Source organism: Stenella coeruleoalba (genome assembly GCF_951394435.1).
Source record: "Stenella coeruleoalba genome assembly, chromosome: 5".
In the NCBI taxonomy this organism is placed as follows: domain Eukaryota; kingdom Metazoa; phylum Chordata; class Mammalia; order Artiodactyla; family Delphinidae; genus Stenella; species Stenella coeruleoalba.
In genome coordinates, this window is record NC_137150.1 from 89,959,121 (window position 1) to 89,977,354 (window position 18,234).

Genomic DNA, 18,234 nt, shown 5'->3' on the forward strand with positions numbered 1-18,234 from the left:
CATTGTCTCCCCATATATTTGGTATTCCCGTGTCAGGCAGCACTAAGTTTATAAGTATCTGTTAAAAATGTAAGTACCAACCATACCCAACGTTGGTCAGAATGTGGAGCAACAGGAACTCTCATACATTGCTGGCGGGAGTGCAAAACGGTACAGCCTCTTTGTAAGACAGTTTGGTGGTTTCATGTAAAACTAAATGTACTCTTTCCATATGATCCAGTAATCGTGCTCCTTTGGGTATTTACCCAAATGGAGTTGAAAACTTAAGTCCACACAGAAACCTACACATGGATGTTTATAGCTGCTTTCTTCATCATTGCCAGAACTTGGAAGCAACCAAGATATTCTTCAAGAGGATAATGGATACACTGGGTGGTACATCCCGACAATGGAATATTATTCATCACTGAAAACAAATGAGCTGTCAATCATGAAAAGACATGGAGGAACCTTAAATACATATTCCTAAGTAAAAGAAGCCAATCTGAAAAGGCTACATACTATATGATTCCATCTATAAAGCATTATGGAAAAGGCAAAACTATGCAGACAATTAAAGACACAGACCTACTAGAGAATGGACTTGAGGATACGGGGAGCGGGAAGGGTAAGCTGTGACAAAGTGAGAGAGTGGCATGGACATATATACACTACCAAATGTAAAATAGATAGCTAGTGGGAAGCAGCCGCATAGCCCAGGGAGATCAGCTCGGTGCTTTGTGACCACCTAGAGGGGTGGGATAGGGAGGGTGGGAGGGAGACGCGAGAGGGAAGAGATATGGGAACATATGTATATGTATAACTGATTCACTTTGTTATAAAGCAGAAACTAACACACCATTGTAAAGCAATTATACTCCAATAAAGATGTTAAAAAAAAAAAAAAGGTCAGTGGTTGCTAGGAGTGGGTGGTGGGGAGGAGAGATGCACAGGCAGAGCACAAAGGATTTTTAGGCAGTGAAGATACTCTGTATAATATACAATATTGGATATATGGCATTATAAATTTGTCCAAACCCATAGAATGTACAGCACCAAGAGTGAACCCTAATGTAAACTATGGACTTTGGGTGATTATGATGGGTCAATGCAGGTTCATCCTTAGTAAAAAAAAATAAAAAAAAAAGTATCATTCTTGTGAGTGAAGTTGATAATTAGGAAGGCTATGCATATGTGGGGGAAGGGAGTATATGGTAATTCTCTGTACCTCCCTCTCAATTTTGTTGTAAACCTGAAACTGCGCTTAAAAAAAAGTCTTTAAAAAATGTAAATACTGTATTTCCCCTATTTTATTTTGTGCATTTATTTCAGTACTTTTAGCTAAGGTCTATCGTTGAAAGCATGGGGATTTTTGCCAGAAAATCATACCAGGAAGTTTGATAAGAGCCTGCAGTTAAGAACACATTAAGTTATCTTAATGCTAAATGTTCGGGGAATTACTTGAATTTATTTTCATTGTTACATTTAAAGTTTTGATAGGTTTGATAAATAAGAACAAATCCACTTATTAAAGGACAAGAACAGATCACACACACAAAAAAAATCCTTAAGATTAGTGGGTTCTGTGGCATCTATATCAGATTCCTGACCATTTAGCTAGCTGGAAACATGACATCTGAACCTAGCAACAAGATACTTTCTCCAAACTTGCTATGGGACCTGCTAAAATGTGGCCATTGTAAGCAAAGAAAATGAGTGAAAAGAAACCCTTTTTAAAGGTTTGCAAAAGAAAACATGAAGATAACCTTTCATTGCCTGTGGTTACTTAAGTAGACCCCACTAGTATGTTTGTTAGAAATTGCTGCTTAATTTTGAGGAAGAGGTTAGGTAGCCTTGAAAATTAGTAGTTGAACCAATCAACAGGAATGAAAGCTACCTCCAAAAGGTTTTGAAAAGACCATTCTATGATAGCAACCCTGTCAATAATAGCATTTTGTGGCATTTTATTTTTGTTTGTATTGTTGATATTATTTTTCTCCTATGGCTCTTGTAAGCCTGAAGAGATTGAATTTTATATGAGGTTCAAACTCTTATTTTTCTTAAGCATGGTGTAAGTCACTTTTTGTGTGAATTTATACTGGACTCTAAGGTGAATTGTTGTTGCTTGATCTTTGTAGCTCTTTTATGTACTGAATTAAACCTAGAAGAGTCTCTTATGAATGTTTGATTGTGAAGTACATTCGAAACAGTTTCTATTTTATAACCCTTTTGCAGAACTTTCAGACTCTCTTTAAATAATAGTATACATGGGATTAAAATGGAAACACGGGATTAGAATGGACACATGTCTAGAGAAAGTTTCTTTTTCTGTGTCTGTGCCTTTTGTGACCTCTACACTGAATTTCATCCTAGCCAGTGTTTGACCCTAGAAAGTAGGGAAGCCCCAAATCTTTGCCCTGTATGAAGGCAGGGACATGACTGAGTCATAGTCACATAAATTTCGAGGCTGGATGGATCAAATGAAAGTTTGGGGAGCTTGCTGTATTGTTTCTCACTCTTTTCTGATTAATGTGGATTTCACTTACCTTCAGGACTGATTACTGATTGGCCCTCCATCTCCCTCTAAAGAGGAAGAAGTTGAGGTTACAATCTAAAGTATGAGTAGAGATTTTAAATTCAAATGCCTGTATTATACTTTAAATACCTTAACCACAGGTTATAATCTAACCCTAGGTTATAATACCTTAAACATAGATTTTGTCATGGTCATTTAGGAGTTTATTTGTTGTTTTTACTATAATTGATCTGTTTGTCATTTTAGTGGATGCAAATTAAATGCTAAACATAAAATTATTTAAAATTTCCCCCTCAGGACCATCGCCCATTGATGAATGGCATGGAGAGTACCGTGTGTAGAGGAAACAGCAGAATTTCATCATGCACTCTATTTCTCTCTGCTACTCAGTCTGCTTTTAGGTTGCTTTTAACAACTTTCTTGGTGAAAAATTAGTGTTAATATTAACCAAAACAAAACCCAAAAGGTGAATATAGGATAAAAATGTAACACTTTTAGGCTTATGCATTACATTATTCTTTTAGGGAAGCTGGATACTTGACAAAAGCGTAACACATATGTTAAGGCCTATTTGTAGTTTATTTTTATGAAATTGTTTTACTTGAACAATTAAAGCATTTCCCCCCACCTCAGGATTTCAAGAAGGTGTGATCTGTCCAATGTTTACTCTACTTTTTCAAAACAAAATGTCTAGATTTCCAGATGCTTTACTAATTTTATGTAAGGTGGAAGAAAGTTCTGTTTTTGCTGCTATTACTAATTAGCCAGTTATTTCTCATCAGCAATGTGTATATTAGTTGTAAACCTGAGGCAGTCTGCTTCTCAGGGGACATTTGACAATGTTGGGAGATATTTTTGATTGACGCAGCTTGGAGGCTGTTACTGGCATGTAGTGTGCAGAGGCCAGGGATGGTACTAAACATTCTGTAATGCACAGAGCAGTCCCTAACAACAACAACTTATCTGACCCAAAATATTAATAATGCCACGATTAAGAAAGGCTGATAGGGCTTCCCTGGTGGCGCAGTGGTTGAGAGACCGCCTGCCGATGCAGGGGACACGGGTTCGTGCCCCGGTCCGGGAAGATCCCACATGCCGCGGAGCGGCTGGGCCCGTGAGCCATGGCCGCTAAGCCTGTGGGTCCGGAGCCTGTGCTCCGCAATGGGAGAGGCCACAGCACTGAGAGGCCCACGTGCCGCAAAAAAAAAAAAAAAAAAAAAAAGCCTGATATATATAACTTCATTCTAGGGCAATAAAGTGTCACCTATAAATTCAGCATCCATATTTATACTGCCATGACACCATTTAGCCACTGACATATTGTGAAAAAGATTTGACATGGCTTGACATGATGTGAAGGACTTGTTCCTCAAAGGTTATTCGATTGTAGTAAGTTATCAGTTTAATCTTTGCACCTTGTAAGTTACAGAAATGGCTTTACTTCTTGTGATTGAGTTCATGTAATTCTTTGTGTTTTTTTTTTAAGCGCTTAAATATAAATCCAGTTATACGAAGGAGAAAACCATTTTTCTATTAGTTACTGGACTAGTGCTCACTATCGTTGTCATTGTTGGAGCCATTCTTTTCATCCCAGGTAAGATGTAAAGTTATTATGAGGGAAAGCAAGATTGATAAGGTTGAGGGCATTTCTGGGGAGGTGCATATTAGTTTCCTAGGGCTGCTGTAACAAATTATCACAAACTGGGTATTCTAAAACAATAGAAATTCTCTCACAGTTCTGGAGGCCATAAATCTGAAAATAAAGATGTTATTGGGGCCATACACCCTCGGACACTCTAGGGGAGAATCCATTCCTTGCCTCTTCTACCTTCTGGTGTATCTGGCAATCTGTGCAGCTCCTTGGCTTGTAGCAGCATAACTCTGATTTCCTCCGTGGTCACATTGTCTCCTCCTCCGCTCCATGTCTCCACTTAATTTCCCTCTGTCTCTCTGTTACAAAAATACCTGTCATTGGATTCAGGACCCACCTGGATAATCCGGGGTAAGCTCCTTCTTTCAGATCCTTAGCTTAATCATATCTTTTACTATATAAGTTAATAGTCACAGATTCGGGGGATTTGGAGGTGGACATATCTTTAGGGCCACCATTCAACGCACTCCAGAGGCACACTTCATTGGCCAATACCTGGAAGTGGGAACAAATGTGGGAAGCAGATCTATCTGAAATTGCAGCTGCCTGTGAAGGATGGCAGTGTGAGTGGGAAATAAGGGTCTGCAGCACATGGAAAGAACAGCAGAGACAGGCTGGGACTCACAAGTGTAAACTGTAGAAAGCCTTTGTTGTTTTTTGAGCAGAATACAGTATAGGTGTAATGTTTAGGAACATAAATTTGGCACCTCTGTTTGCAACTGGAGTTAGTAAAGACATGGGGAGGAAGGATGTGAATCAAAAGACAACTTGAAAGAACAACTGCTTTGACTTTGGGACAGGTTGAATATAGCAAATGAAGGGAATGGTAAGAGATTCCAGAGTTTCTCACTGGAATTATGTAAGGTAGGTAAGAAGCGGGTAGAGCCAATTCAAGGTTTGACGTGTTGAGACTTATATGCTGACATTTAAATGTCTTAAGTTTGGTCTTGAATAATCAAAAAAAGGTCATTTATTTTATGTGACGTTTTTGGGGAAATATATATTTTTAAACCTTTTGTAGTTTATAAGAGTAGTATTGAAATTAATACATTTAATAAATTAAATACTTTAACATCCCATAAGAATAGGAAGTACGTAGGAAAATATTAATTAGTATTTTTAATTTTTAACAGGTGAATATTCAACAAAGAATGCTTGTGGACTTGGTTTAATTGTAATTCCTACAGCAATATTAATATTACTTCAGTACTGTGTGTTTATGATAGGTGAGTATTTGTTATAGCATGATTTTGCCCACCTTTTTCATTTTATAAAGCAGCAGTTTTGGTTAAAATATTCTTGTATGATTTTTTTTAACAACTCAATAAAAGTTGGTTTATTAAAAGATTTCCCAGGCTATTCTTAGCGATATTTTCCCCATATGGATTAATTTTAAGGTTAACTTCGGTTTTCAAGGCATTCAGTTATCTTGTAAAAAATGATTTTCATATACACTTGATATCAGTGGTTTTTAAAATTATGCTACATAATTTCTTAATGATTATCTTCATATATTTATTTCAGTTTTTTGAAGCTATAAGTAGATATTAAACATGCCCTTTCTCTTCTTTTGCTAAGCCTCTCTGTTTAAAATTCTACAAAACAGGATTATAAATAACAAATAATAGATTTATTTTTTTTTTTGTTACTGGCAAATCTTTACATTGTAGTTTTAAAAAATGATGTAGATATCCAACTATAATTGATGTCATTTTCACTGCATTTTGGGAGTAAATCATTAATGTATTTTTTATATCATTAGAGTCTATTTTTTTCTGTTTACATGTTTAACTCTCAGCCTTAGAGCCTATCTCTGGCTTGCTGTACACTGGAGGGGTATTGATTTGCTATAAAATCACAGATCTAGGCACACGGATAGAGGTTCGGATGCTTACAGTGGCGTGTTTGTGTAACGGTTCTCTCCACCAGCGCAATTCTGTGTGCATGTGGCAAAGGCAGGCATAATAGCCATTCACGTGGTAAAATGCACAAGGGTGGTAAAAGCAGCACTGTTTTAAGATTCGGGGTAAAAACTGCCAGTCCACCTCAGCTCACTGTGAAAATGAAAGATTGCTGAATGTGTGTATCTGGAGCTGACCGCTTGTATAGAAAGGCAAGGTTTAGATCACTGGAAAAGAATCTACCATCTGACGAGGAACTCCAGAGGCAGTCTTTGGTCATGGGATATTATTCTCGATTGCACAGAATACAAGTAGGAGTGATTGCTTTTTAAACACTCTCAACCCACTTTTCCTCTCTCCAGCTGTGGGGATGTCCTTCTTCACCATTGCCATATTGATCCTTCAAGTACTGGGCCACGTGCTCTCTGTGGTTGGATTCAGCCTCTGTGTCTCAGGTAAAAGTCTCATCCTTCTCTAGTCTCACTTTGTCTTGCCAGGGATTTCTCTTAGAGTTCTTCTTTCTGTTTCTTTTTCTTTCTTTTTTTTTTTTTTAATATATAGACTTTATTTTTTAGAGCAGTTTTAGGCTCACAGCAAAATTGAGTAGAAAGTACAGAGAGTTCCCATATACCCCACATAACGGCCTCCTCCGCTATCCCCCAGCAGAGTGGTAAATGTGTTACAGTTGTTGAACCAGCATTGACATATTACCACCCAGAATCCATAGTTTACATTAGGGTTCATTCTTAGTGTTGTACATGCTACGATTTTGATAAATGTATAATGGCGTGGATCACAGTCATAGATATAATATCATACAATAAAGTTTCACTGCCCTAAAAATCCTCTGTGCTCTGCCTATTCATCCTCCCTCCCCCTAAACCCCTAGCAACCACTGTTCTTTTTACTGTCTTCATAGTTTTGCGTTTTCCAGAATGTCTTATAGTTGGAATCATACGATATTTTGCCTTTTCAGATTGGCTTCTTTTACTTAGTAACCGTGTCTTTTTGTGTCTTGATAGTTCTTTTCTTTTTAGCACTGAATAACATTCCATTGTATGTATGTACCACAGTTTGTTTATCCATTCACCTATTGAGGGACAGCTTGGTTGCTTCTGGTTCGGGGCAATTAAGAATAAGTTGCTCTAGACATCCATGTGCATTTTTTTGTGTGGACAAAAGTGTCAACTCCATTTGGGTCAATACCAAGGAGCGCATTTGCTGGGTTGTACGTTAAGAATATATTTAGTTTTTTAACAAATTGCCAAAGTGTCTTCCAAGGTGGCTGTACCATTTTGCATTACCACCAGCAGTGGATGAAAATTCCTGTCGCTCCACATCCTTGCCAGCCATTTGGTGCTGTGAGCTTTCTTTTAGAACTCTCGTTTTCACCCCACTGAGAACAGTGCTTTCCACATTGCCATAAGAATATTGGCTGTATATGGCTTGTGGGCTGATTGTTCCAGCAGTCAAACTGCTATGCCTGTATTTGTGGGAGAGCTTTTAAAATAACCAGGCTCCATCCAGTTGGTTGGAGCCTTAGCTTTACACACTATTTTCCATTAGTCTTGGTGTGATAAGGTACATATTATACAGACAAAGGCTTTTTTCTTTTAGTATTTGGGAGTCATTTCACTGACTGACTTAATAGTGATGAACATATGTAGATAATTTTTGTTTCTTGATAATTAGAAAAAGAATCTCCTTAAAACTGAATATTATTACTGTTATTGCTAGTTTTTTTTTAAAAGTTCAATTATTTCATGTGAATTTCTAATATAGAATTTCATTTGTTTTTTCAGAGTGTACCCCAGTACATGGTCCTCTTCTGATTTCAGGTTTGGGTATTTTAGCTCTAGCAGAATTACTTGGATTAGTTTATATGAAATGTGTTGGTAAGTCAACCTTATTGTTATTAGCCTATGCCAGGAAAATGCTTTTGGTTAATTCTTACTGTTTAGGACCAAAGAAATGCATTGGTAACTCCAAAAATGAGAAAATACAGTGAATGCTGCTGTATTTTTAAAATAAATTTGGAATTATTTGGGGGGCGATAAAAGAGGGTAGAAATCATATGAACTAATGAAAAGTTTAGATTATTAACTAGTTAAAAAGAAAACAGCTGTATGTTTTAGAATGTATAAACTTTTTTATACTAAATAAAAGGAGAGATTGTTGAGGATTCTTTTTTTTTAATTAATTTATTTATTTGTTAGTTTTGTTTTGGTTTTTATTTTGGCTATGTTGGGTCTTCGTTGCTGTGTGTGGGCTTTCTCTAGTTGCGGTGAGCAGGGCCTACGATTTTTTTTTTTTTTTTTTTTTTTTTTTGCGGTACGTGGGCCTCTCACTGTTGTGGCCTCTCCCGTTGCAGAGCACAGGCTCTGGACACGCAGGCTCAGCAGCCACGGCTCACGGGCCCAGCCGCTCCACGGCATGTGGGATCTTCCCAGACCGGGGCACAAACCCGTGTCCCCTGCATCGGCAGGTGGACTCTCAACCACTGTGTCACCAGGGAAGCCCCAGAGCCTACTCTCCATTGCAGTGCTCGGGCTTCTCATTGTCGTGGCTTCTCTGGTTGCCGAACACTGGCTTTAGGTGCACGGGCTTCAGTAGTTGTGGCACGCAGGCTCAGTAGTTGTGGCTTGCGGGGGTCTAGAGTGCAGGCTCTGTAGTTGTAGCGCATGGGCTTAGTTGCTACATGTGGGATCTTCCCGGGCCAGGGCTTGAGCCCGTGTCCCCTGCATTGGCAGGCAGATTCTTAACCACTGCGCCACCAGGGAAGCCCCGAGGGTTCATTTTAATTAATAGAAAAGATTTTTAATTCGCCCGTTGTTTCTATGTAGAGTCCTTTCACAGAGACCTATTTGTCTTGTTGCTCTTCTTGCAGACTATTTACAGACCTTGACTCCCCTAGTAGACAGAATTGAAATTCAAAATCTGTCACTTTTGTTAATTAAAGAGCAGTGTCCTCTGACATTTGACTTTAAAATATTTTTAGTTAAAACCAGTATAATCAGAACATTGAGTTTTAAATTTTAGGCTTTTACTACTCTTAAAATCAGTTGTAAGTGTGGACTTAGCTTATTGTTTCTAAACTTTGTATTTAGTCTTCCAATTTTCAAATAACAGATCTCTGTGTAAATTCTTATTTTTAATATGTTTATGGAGATAGATGCCTTTAATATTAAGTACCTAAAACTAGTGTTATGTCTTACTTAAGCTAAAGATATTTCCTACAATCTGGTTATATTAATCTCCCTTAAATAAAAGATTTCTGGTTTTTATTTATGAAGTAAAGCAAACTCTTAAACATTTGTCAAAATAATCAAAAGTTACAAATTAATGGAGGTAAAAAGTCAGTCTTTCTGCTTTGCTTTAGGTAAACCTTATATGTTTCTAAAAATTAACATAAACTTTGGATTGTTACAGTCAAAGAATTCCCCACATGACTTGTATAGTACTTTCAAAGAAATTTTACCTTTATTTATGAACCTCAGCTTTTGCTGACTAATCACTGAGTTCAATTATTTTGTATATTTTTGTACCCCTTTAATTAATGCTTATTAGATAAACAAGTAAACTACTTAACTAAAATTTACTTACCTTTAGTTTATGTGTTCATAAATCAGAGTTGTCTCCTCAATGAAATTTTCTTAGTTCAAGCCATAAAGCACAATTAAGACTTCTAAAGCAGAATGGCATTCATTTGTAGGCATTGTGAGTATCACATTATGAATGCTGATACAGATTCTATTTTCGTTGAGTCTTCTAATCACCATTTGTCTGGTTCTTGAAGATGACACTGCTGCTGATGTTGCTCCCTATGAATACTTGAGAACAGTATGTGACCTGCAGTGTCCATATAGCGTGATGTAGTATGAGGTGTCTTTGACTGATGGTCAGCTCTTTGTTCTTTTTCTTCCCTCCTTATCTGGATCACGCTCCCTTTTATTCCCATGCTCCCACATGCCTTCCATGTCTCACGAAGACCAGCAGGTCTGGATATGCTGACTCAGTGGAAATAGGCATTGTCTAGCTGTTACCCCCTTGACCTTGCTCTCCCCCCTTCTCCACTGCTACATCCCTAAGAAGCCTGTGAAACCAGTATAATATAATTACAACCGTATTATTCTCACATCAAATTCAAAGTGAAACTGAAATCCTGGAAAGTTCCCCAGATTATTTTTTCTTTATGATGGTTTGACATATAAATATACCATATGTAAGTTAAGAATTTAGTCCAGTTTTATTTACATTTTGAGACTATTCTAAATTAACTATTCCAATCAACTTGTCTGATACCAGAGTTCAGAGGAATACCTTCGGTCAGTTAAAGGGCAAGAAGAGAAAAGGTACAGGAAAGTAGCTCTTTAGATACCGTGGTAGACTAGAAAAGTTGATGTGTTTTTCATATATAATCTGAACGTGTAAATCTGAGTATATATAACATTAAGGTTGCAAATTTGAGCATTTGTATCAGGAAGTAAAAATTGTAAATGCTTCCAATGTAACTTTTACTTGTTGCAAAGGCTCTATTTTGGAAAAGTCTAAAGAGTGTGTCTTGATTTAAATGTAATAAAATCCTCAGATAGTGTTTTTAAAAAAAATCCAAGCTATCTTGGAGTAAGTTTCTGTCCCTATGAGAGATTTAACTTTTATCATTTTCATTATTTCCCAGTTTAAATTTGTAGCCTTAATTATTACTTTAAACAGTAGGATTTTAAGTTTAATTTTCTCTGTTGTTCTTTTTAAACTGTGTTAGGGTTTTTTGTTTGTTTGTTTACTGAAACATTTAAATTTCATAAACTCAAATCAAGGGCTGAGAACAATAAGAATGTGAGAAAATATAGAAGATTACAAAGAACTAACTAAACTCATTGAAGTTGGGTGTGTTACCTATGTAGGATGCCTATGTCCATTCTTCGTAAGGGTCAATACTTTTTAATTTTCCTAAGCCATTGCTATCTAGTTAAGTATAAGGGAATATAGTCATGTTTTGATATGAATCAACATACTAGCAGTCAGAAACTATATTTACCACATCTCAGATATTTTAGAATGACATGAAATAGGTATATAAAACTCAGTGATAATTTCTTCCCCATTGTAGAGGAGAGGTGAATCTGGAATCAATAGAAAAAGTTGTCCCTGAAAATTCAAAACCTGGAAATATATTTATAGCATGGGTCAAGTGTTTCTGGGAGAGAAGAACAAATCCAGACGAAGCATTGCAAGTGAGCTCATATGGAATGCTTAAGGCTTGTGATTTAAATATATATATATACATGGCTGTCAATGCCTTAGGCCCATGGTAGCAGCAGATAAATCACAATCATTCTTTAGTCACATAGGTCATATGCCTATTGGAGAGGATTAACTCAAGCAAAATTCACTTCTACACTGTTTGGTTTTATAATATTTGAGGGATCACAGCTGACTGGTGCCCTTTGAATCCCTGTTCTTTATAGATATCTTTGTTTCAGAATGGGCTAGCCAAATGTGATGTTCCTTGGACCTGAGAATCAGAACTCAGAAACTCTTCTTTACACATTATTAGGGTTATTAAAGGAGCTGCTTGGCGGTTCTTAATACTAATTCTGATAAATAATTTATGAGCTCGAAAATATAGCTCTAAAATCTTACCTCTGACCCTTCACATTGCCAATCAGAAATTTACATAGCTGTTCAGAGCTCTTTTCTTTGATAGAACATAGACACAGGACATGGTTTAGTTAAAGTAAGTTGTATATACATGTAACTATCATGATTGTCCCTAATAAAGTTGTGTAATTCTGCTTGGTTTATTTGGGAGGTTGCTAAATGTGATTTACCCATATTCCCAACGCATTTCACTCCATAGTACTTTGAAAAGAGGTTTCCTTCTTGTTTGGTTGCAAGCACCAAACCACTCCCTAGGTGCCTCCAGTAAAGGAGATTTACTTTCAAGCCACACATGACACTAACAGAGATGGGAATCTCATGAGAGCAGATCTATAACTGGGCCTCACAGAGTACAGTAAGTAGTTTAGGAATTGGAAGAATCCAGTCCATCTCTAAAGACTGAGTCATCATTTGCCCTCTCAGTAACAAGAGTTAGCGGATGCCCTCCTGCCAGTGTAGTTACTTAGTTCCTCTCTCTTTGGTTCTTTACCTGCTAGCCAGCTAGCTCATCCTCTCCTTAATGTTTTTATTTTTTTGATCCTATTCATGTCTTCTCACTGGTATATTTTCTTACCTTTGTCTCTAAGCTTTGTGCTTCTCTTTGCTTACTTTCTGTCTCCTTTTCACCTTTCTTTCCCTTCACCACCTTTCTAGTCTTCTTTCTGTGTCTCCTCTCCAGGTTCCAATGGGAGAGAGAAACTTTTCAGGCCAGTCCGTTGCCATTCCCCCCGTTGGAGGGAGCCTTACCTGCTTCTGACTCCTCTATAAATTGGCTTGGGTCAGGTGTCACCCGCATTTCCCATCAGTTTTAGAAGCTTGGTAGAGCGGACATGGAGGAGTGGTAGGACATAATTCGCACAGAAAGCCAGAGCAGTTCTGGGGGCCTGCCTCAGTCTGCTCATAAGTAAATCCAGTGCCATCGTCCAATCCATAGACCGGTGGAACTGACTATCCAGTAGCATCACCTTCCTACAGAGTCACTCGCAGGATGTTGCCCCTTGATGCTTATATCTGTAGGACTCTGATTCTGTATTTAGGACTGGTTTTAGCTGCTCCGGGACCTTCTCACTTGGTTTTTGTAAGGAAGTTCTCTTTTCTTCCCTATGCAACTAGAGCGGTTCTTTTCCCTTTTGTCACTTTCTTCATGCCCTGTATTCCTTCATCTTCATTAACCAATCCATTGAGCAGCAGCGAAGGGTAACTTGAAAATCTAAGAAGGGATACAGAGAAGGGCTTGATTGTAGCTAAAACTGGCTGCCTAGAATAATTCTCTACACTCAGAGGGATCTGATATTTTCTTTAGTTTGTTAGCTAGGTGGAGCTTTGAAAACTGGAAAGATGGAAGAAGAAAAAAAGAAGACTGGGCTACAGGGAACGAGAGCAGTGAGCTAAGGGTGGGCGATGGAGTGGTCATTGCCCTATTCTTTCCACATTCCAGCTGGGTCAAGTAGGCAGGGGTGTAGAGCCTACAGAGGGGCTGAGTCAATGCCAAAGTTTTTCCACCACAAAGTGTAACAAGTGGCTGATTTGGGGGGAGATATGGCATGCAAAATGAGAGAGTGTGTGTGTTTATTATTTGATCGGGGTGGACTATTTGCATCATTTTATTCTGTCGTATATAGTTAAGAGTGTTCTGTATTTTTGCATAGTCTGTCAAAGCCAGAAATCTTTCAGTGGAGTTTCTGGCACCTTTAGTTTTAGCCGTAAACATTTTATCTTAAAATTAAACATAATGTAGCCTCAATTTCTTTCATTTATTAAATTCATTTTCTTATTTTTTAATTTCATCAGCTTCCAATCACAAGACTATACAACCTCCTAGGGTAAGTTAAAATTTCTTCAATGAATTGGGTATGGTCACTTGATGGTTTAGTCTGAGGAATGGTGATTGAGATGTTGAACCCCATTGCTCTCTGTTTGGTGTGACATAAAATTAAGAGAACACTGAAGTCATTTCATGACCTTTGCATGGATAGATCCAATCTATTTTAAAACTTCTGTTTGGTCATTTACTGGCAATGGGATAGAATAAATGATTCCTTAAGATTGTGCTGTCTTCTCACACCCAGAACTGAAAAGTTTATGTGTAAGAATAATGGTCGTTATCTGCGGAAGGAAGCCGATTCCAATATATTGCCTCACCTGTTGGATCCATTTGATGTGCATATACAGAATGATATTTCAGGCTTAAAAATGAGGGAGAGAAGTTTATATTAAGTTGATTTCATTAAAAATGATAATCTATAAAGTAAATGGAAATATGGCCGAAAAATAGCTGTTCTGAATTGATTCATTTCACTCCTTCCCCCATTTTATAAGCATTTTTCTTCCTGTAAACTGTACTGTAGTTTTTACTCTATCTTGGCTACCTTAATAAGCTACCTGAGAAAATTCCAAGGAAAGGAGCAAATTTAGGAGATACACTGAGAGGGATTAATGAGGGGGGGGGTGAAAAAAACCTTTGTAGATAGAGACTCATCCTGGTGACAAGCACAAGAGCTACTTTATGGAAATAAGATCTTGAAAGGACTGTATTGTACTCCTCTTCCTGTAAAGGATTAATAATAGCTCTGTCTGGAACGCCAAAAGCAAGACTCCTGTCTGTGGCAGGAAGTGGAGATTACATATACCCCTAAAGCTGATAAGCCTCAACAGACGTGCTCGAGAGGCGAGGGAAGTGGGGTTGCACCTTACCCCAGGTGTTCACTCTAAAAACATTGGTGCCGTAGCTACACTGGTCACAAACAGCCCGAAGTTTTAAAAGTGCCTCTGTTAGACGTAATCCAGCCATTAGACCCTTAAATCATAACACTTTTGCTTTCCCTGTTACTGAGTTCAATTTGCGCGACTTGAAAATGATTGTTTTGTTCTCATCTCTGGCTTAATTGTATTATTTATTATGTTGCTATCTGTATCTGTGCTTCTCCGTTAGGACTTCTTGAACTGAGAGAGGCAGGGTGGGGTGGGAAATTCTGCATAAAAAAAGAATATTAAGAGAATAATTCAGTTATTATAAAACTAATAGCTAGACTTGGCAAGCTTTGCTTTTCTAACTAACTTTTATTGCTTTACTTTGGTTTTTGACTATATATATTCACTGTTTATAGTTTAAATGTTAGCATATATAAATTTTAGTAGAAAAGGACATGAAATAAATTCTATTTTATGTAAATATATTTTAAATATTTTCCAGAAAGCTGTAGAGGAACCCCTTAATGGTATGTGGTTATTACAAATTTATAAATTCTTCTTGATCCATTACCAGTTCATAATAATTTGAATTGGTCCCCAAAGTAGTTAGAATGCTGTCTATGCCTTGGGAAGAATCTAGGTTTTTTAATTGCCTTAACCTCTCTTTTCTTGATTATTCATCAAGAATTAAGAGTATTGCTTTTGTAACATTTTCACCTCTGAGAAAAATGCACTGTTCTGTGTCTCTCCAGTAGTTGCTTGTGCTAGCCAGGTGATATCTGGGTGAGGGGACTGTTGCCTTTTTAATTGGCCAAGATGAAATGTAACACCCCCGGTAGAGAAGAATCTCAGTTAATTTCAATTTCTAATTATAAATTTCAGGAAGACACAGGTTGTCATCTTGGAGTGAGACCAAAACATCTCACTTTCTTTCTCCCTAAATCTAGATCTGTATTCCCAACTTTGTGTCCCTTTGTGGAGCCTGTGGGTATGATCCACAGAAAGTCTTTTGTAATCAAATAATAACCTTAAAATTAATTTGGCTTTATAGCTGTGGAATAGTTGGCATGATATTACTGCATCTTTGTTTGTCTAGAAATGATTTCTAATTGAGGAATCTTACTAACTGCTTGGCTTGTTACTAATTCTTAGCATTTAAAGAATCAAAAGGAATGATGAATGATGGTAAGTATAAAATGCACCCACAATTATAGGTGGGTTAAAATATGGACATTGAAAAGAAATAAAATTGATTCTTGAAAGTATGGCTTTTTTTAAATAAAAGGGACACTGTCAAATCATAAAGGCCTACATTTCTTGGTTTCTAAAACTTCAATCTACTCTGTTAAAAGTTGCAAAACTAGTAATATAAAAGCTGTAGGGTGTCACTAATCAGACTCACCAGTCTCATTGCTCACAACAAAGAGGAATTACTTCTTTTTTTAAAAAGGTATTTTTCAGATGCAATGTCTGGTGACTGTAACTTTAAAATGCTTTTTATACGACACCTAGATAATTTGGCACAAATCTTTATCATCTTGACAGGGTTTCTTTTGTGCTTGTGTGATTTTGTCGCATTTAACCCATGGAGACTTAATATCTCTGCTTTTCCAAACAGGAACTGGGTTCTAACCTTCTGGGAAAGGATTTAAAAAGAGAGAGAGAAGTGTTTAGTCACTTCAGCTCTTGGGAGGGGGGACTCTGGGCTAATAACTTCTAATTTTTATTGACTTTCAAAGACCTATATTTATTAGTTCTTAAAGATAAGTAAGTCTGAGATATTGAGTGCTGTAAGCATTCATTTTGATTTTACCTTAACATGTTCTGATACTTTAGTTCTGTTAACATTTTAAAAACTATGTTTTCATTTTATCAAAACTTTCTTCATACCTTTACTATTTACAGTCATTCCTTGATCATGTGAATAGGCTGCTTCGTATTTCACTGTTTAAAGTCTGTGACCTGCCTGCTCACCTCTACAGCAAAATGCAGCATTTATCTCAAGAGGCTATATTCCCCTGAGTGTAATTAATTTTTGCGTAAGATTAAAAACACGCTGACTGTGTCTAGTGGACTAAGTTTAAAACAATGCTTAGACTGTGTTCAGTAAGCAGTCACAGAATGATCCCACTTTTGTAACTTTGTGTCACAGCCTTTATTACAAAAAATGCATGCTCTGCTAACCACTGCCCTCCTAAAAAAAACATGATTAGCAGGAATACATTAAATGGCATTTAAGAAAGAACTGGTACCTGAAAGTGTGGCATGGTTTGTCCGTGTTTGCATTCTGGTGTTTTATTTTTTAATTTCGTTGTTTTTTTTTCCTTTTCTACTGTGGTGTTATTCCTCTGTGGTTGTATGAAAAAACTAAACACGTCTTCATTTTCAGAAAACCAGTAGGAGAACCTTGAGTGCCTCTTCCTTTGTTAATTTCCTTTAAGATGTGACTTTTTTTGCACCATTGTATCAGAAGTTAGACTGCAGTTTTTGTGTGTTCATAGCGCATGAAATCTATAATGACCTTTGAAATTCCCTTAATTTTGTTAATTTTTAGCTGTTCAGAATTTGTGGGTTTTTTCCAAATGTCTGTGGTGGGCTCTTCCTACTGACAGTGCACAATGCCCATAGTGTAACTGCCTTGTTGGTGAGTGAGGTTCCAGGTACCCTCTTGGGACCACAGTTCCATTTCCTCTCTCACTTATACCTAATCACATTTTTAATTCTCTTACCTTAAGTGAATGGTGTCGATCTAAAGTGAAAGTGATAGAATATTGTTCTAGGATAAATATCTTTTGCTTTGGAAGAATCAATGTCTCTTGGCTTCTCCACCAACCCAGCAAACGGAGATTATCAGATTTTGTTGGTTTTTATTTCCATTTGACATTGGCCTTTTACTTACTGCAACTAAAAAGGCTAATGATTTGCCTGGTTTATGTCTGTGACCTTTGCAAAGCTAAGATTTTTAGATACCATATATCTGAAACGATTTTCAAATTTTAAAATACAGCAACTTGTTAAGGCATAGAAAATAGACATCATAGCAATTATATGTTCATTTTTCAATTTTCCAGAGTAATTGAAGTAAAGTGATGGACTCTGATTTGGAGAGTAGTACGACGTGAAAGAAGTACACTTGTGTTTAAGCACCGTGGCCTTGATTCATTGTTTTGGAGAAGAAAACAAGAAAAGTAACTGGTTTCCATCTATGGGAAAAAGTAAATAATTGACCTTTCAATGATTGTTACAGTTAAGTTTTTATTCAAAGCATTTTTAATTTAGTTAATAAAAGAATTATGATCTGTGTTGTGTGCCCAATTGATATCCAGTTTTCTGTTGTTATTTTTATTCAATTAGGGGCAAAGTAGAGTGGGCAACTTACAAGAATGATGCCTTTCAGATCCTGGGGCCTCTTGACTGTAGGTCACCAGTTTAAATTGGTTCAAGGTGAAAATTTCCTGACACTAACCTGGTTACCCAGAGCTATCTATGAAAACTGTGGCTTCCGTCAAGCCTTAGAAAACTCAGGTTCACAGCCACTGTGGCAATTATGGTGTTAGCTGAATAATGTGTCTGCCACTTCCAGGTCAAGGGAATAACATTAAGCACAGACAGGAATTCAGTTGGGAACATCCGTGGGATGTGATACTGATGGGGATCATGGTCTTCATTCTTGGGGGTTGCCACTCACACATTGTTCCTTCAACATACAGTGTACCAGACCCTTTCCAGACTGAGGGTAATTTTACTGATGGATGTTTTCTTCTTTTCTTCACACAACCCTTTACATCCTGTCTTGTCCTTCTGTTATTTGCTTC

At 37.2% G+C, this 18,234-nt stretch overlaps 1 protein-coding gene across 3 annotated transcripts in view; it reads left to right on the forward strand.

The window, feature by feature from the left end:
* CD47 (CD47 molecule) overlaps positions 1-17,734 on the forward strand; it is a 54,451-nt gene extending 36,717 nt beyond the window's left edge. Inside the window, exons 4-10 of one of the 3 annotated variants that reach the window (XM_079922610.1) lie at positions 4,002-4,109; positions 5,300-5,392; positions 6,430-6,522; positions 7,870-7,962; positions 13,520-13,551; positions 14,922-14,946; positions 15,572-17,476. In XM_079922610.1, coding sequence (XP_079778736.1) covers positions 4,002-4,109; positions 5,300-5,392; positions 6,430-6,522; positions 7,870-7,962; positions 13,520-13,551; positions 14,922-14,946; positions 15,572-15,633 — 506 coding nt within the window. In that variant the 3' untranslated portion in view covers positions 15,634-17,476. The other 2 variants (XM_079922611.1, XM_079922612.1) reach the window with 2 other exon arrangements.
* Positions 17,735-18,234: the final 500 nt, after the last annotated feature.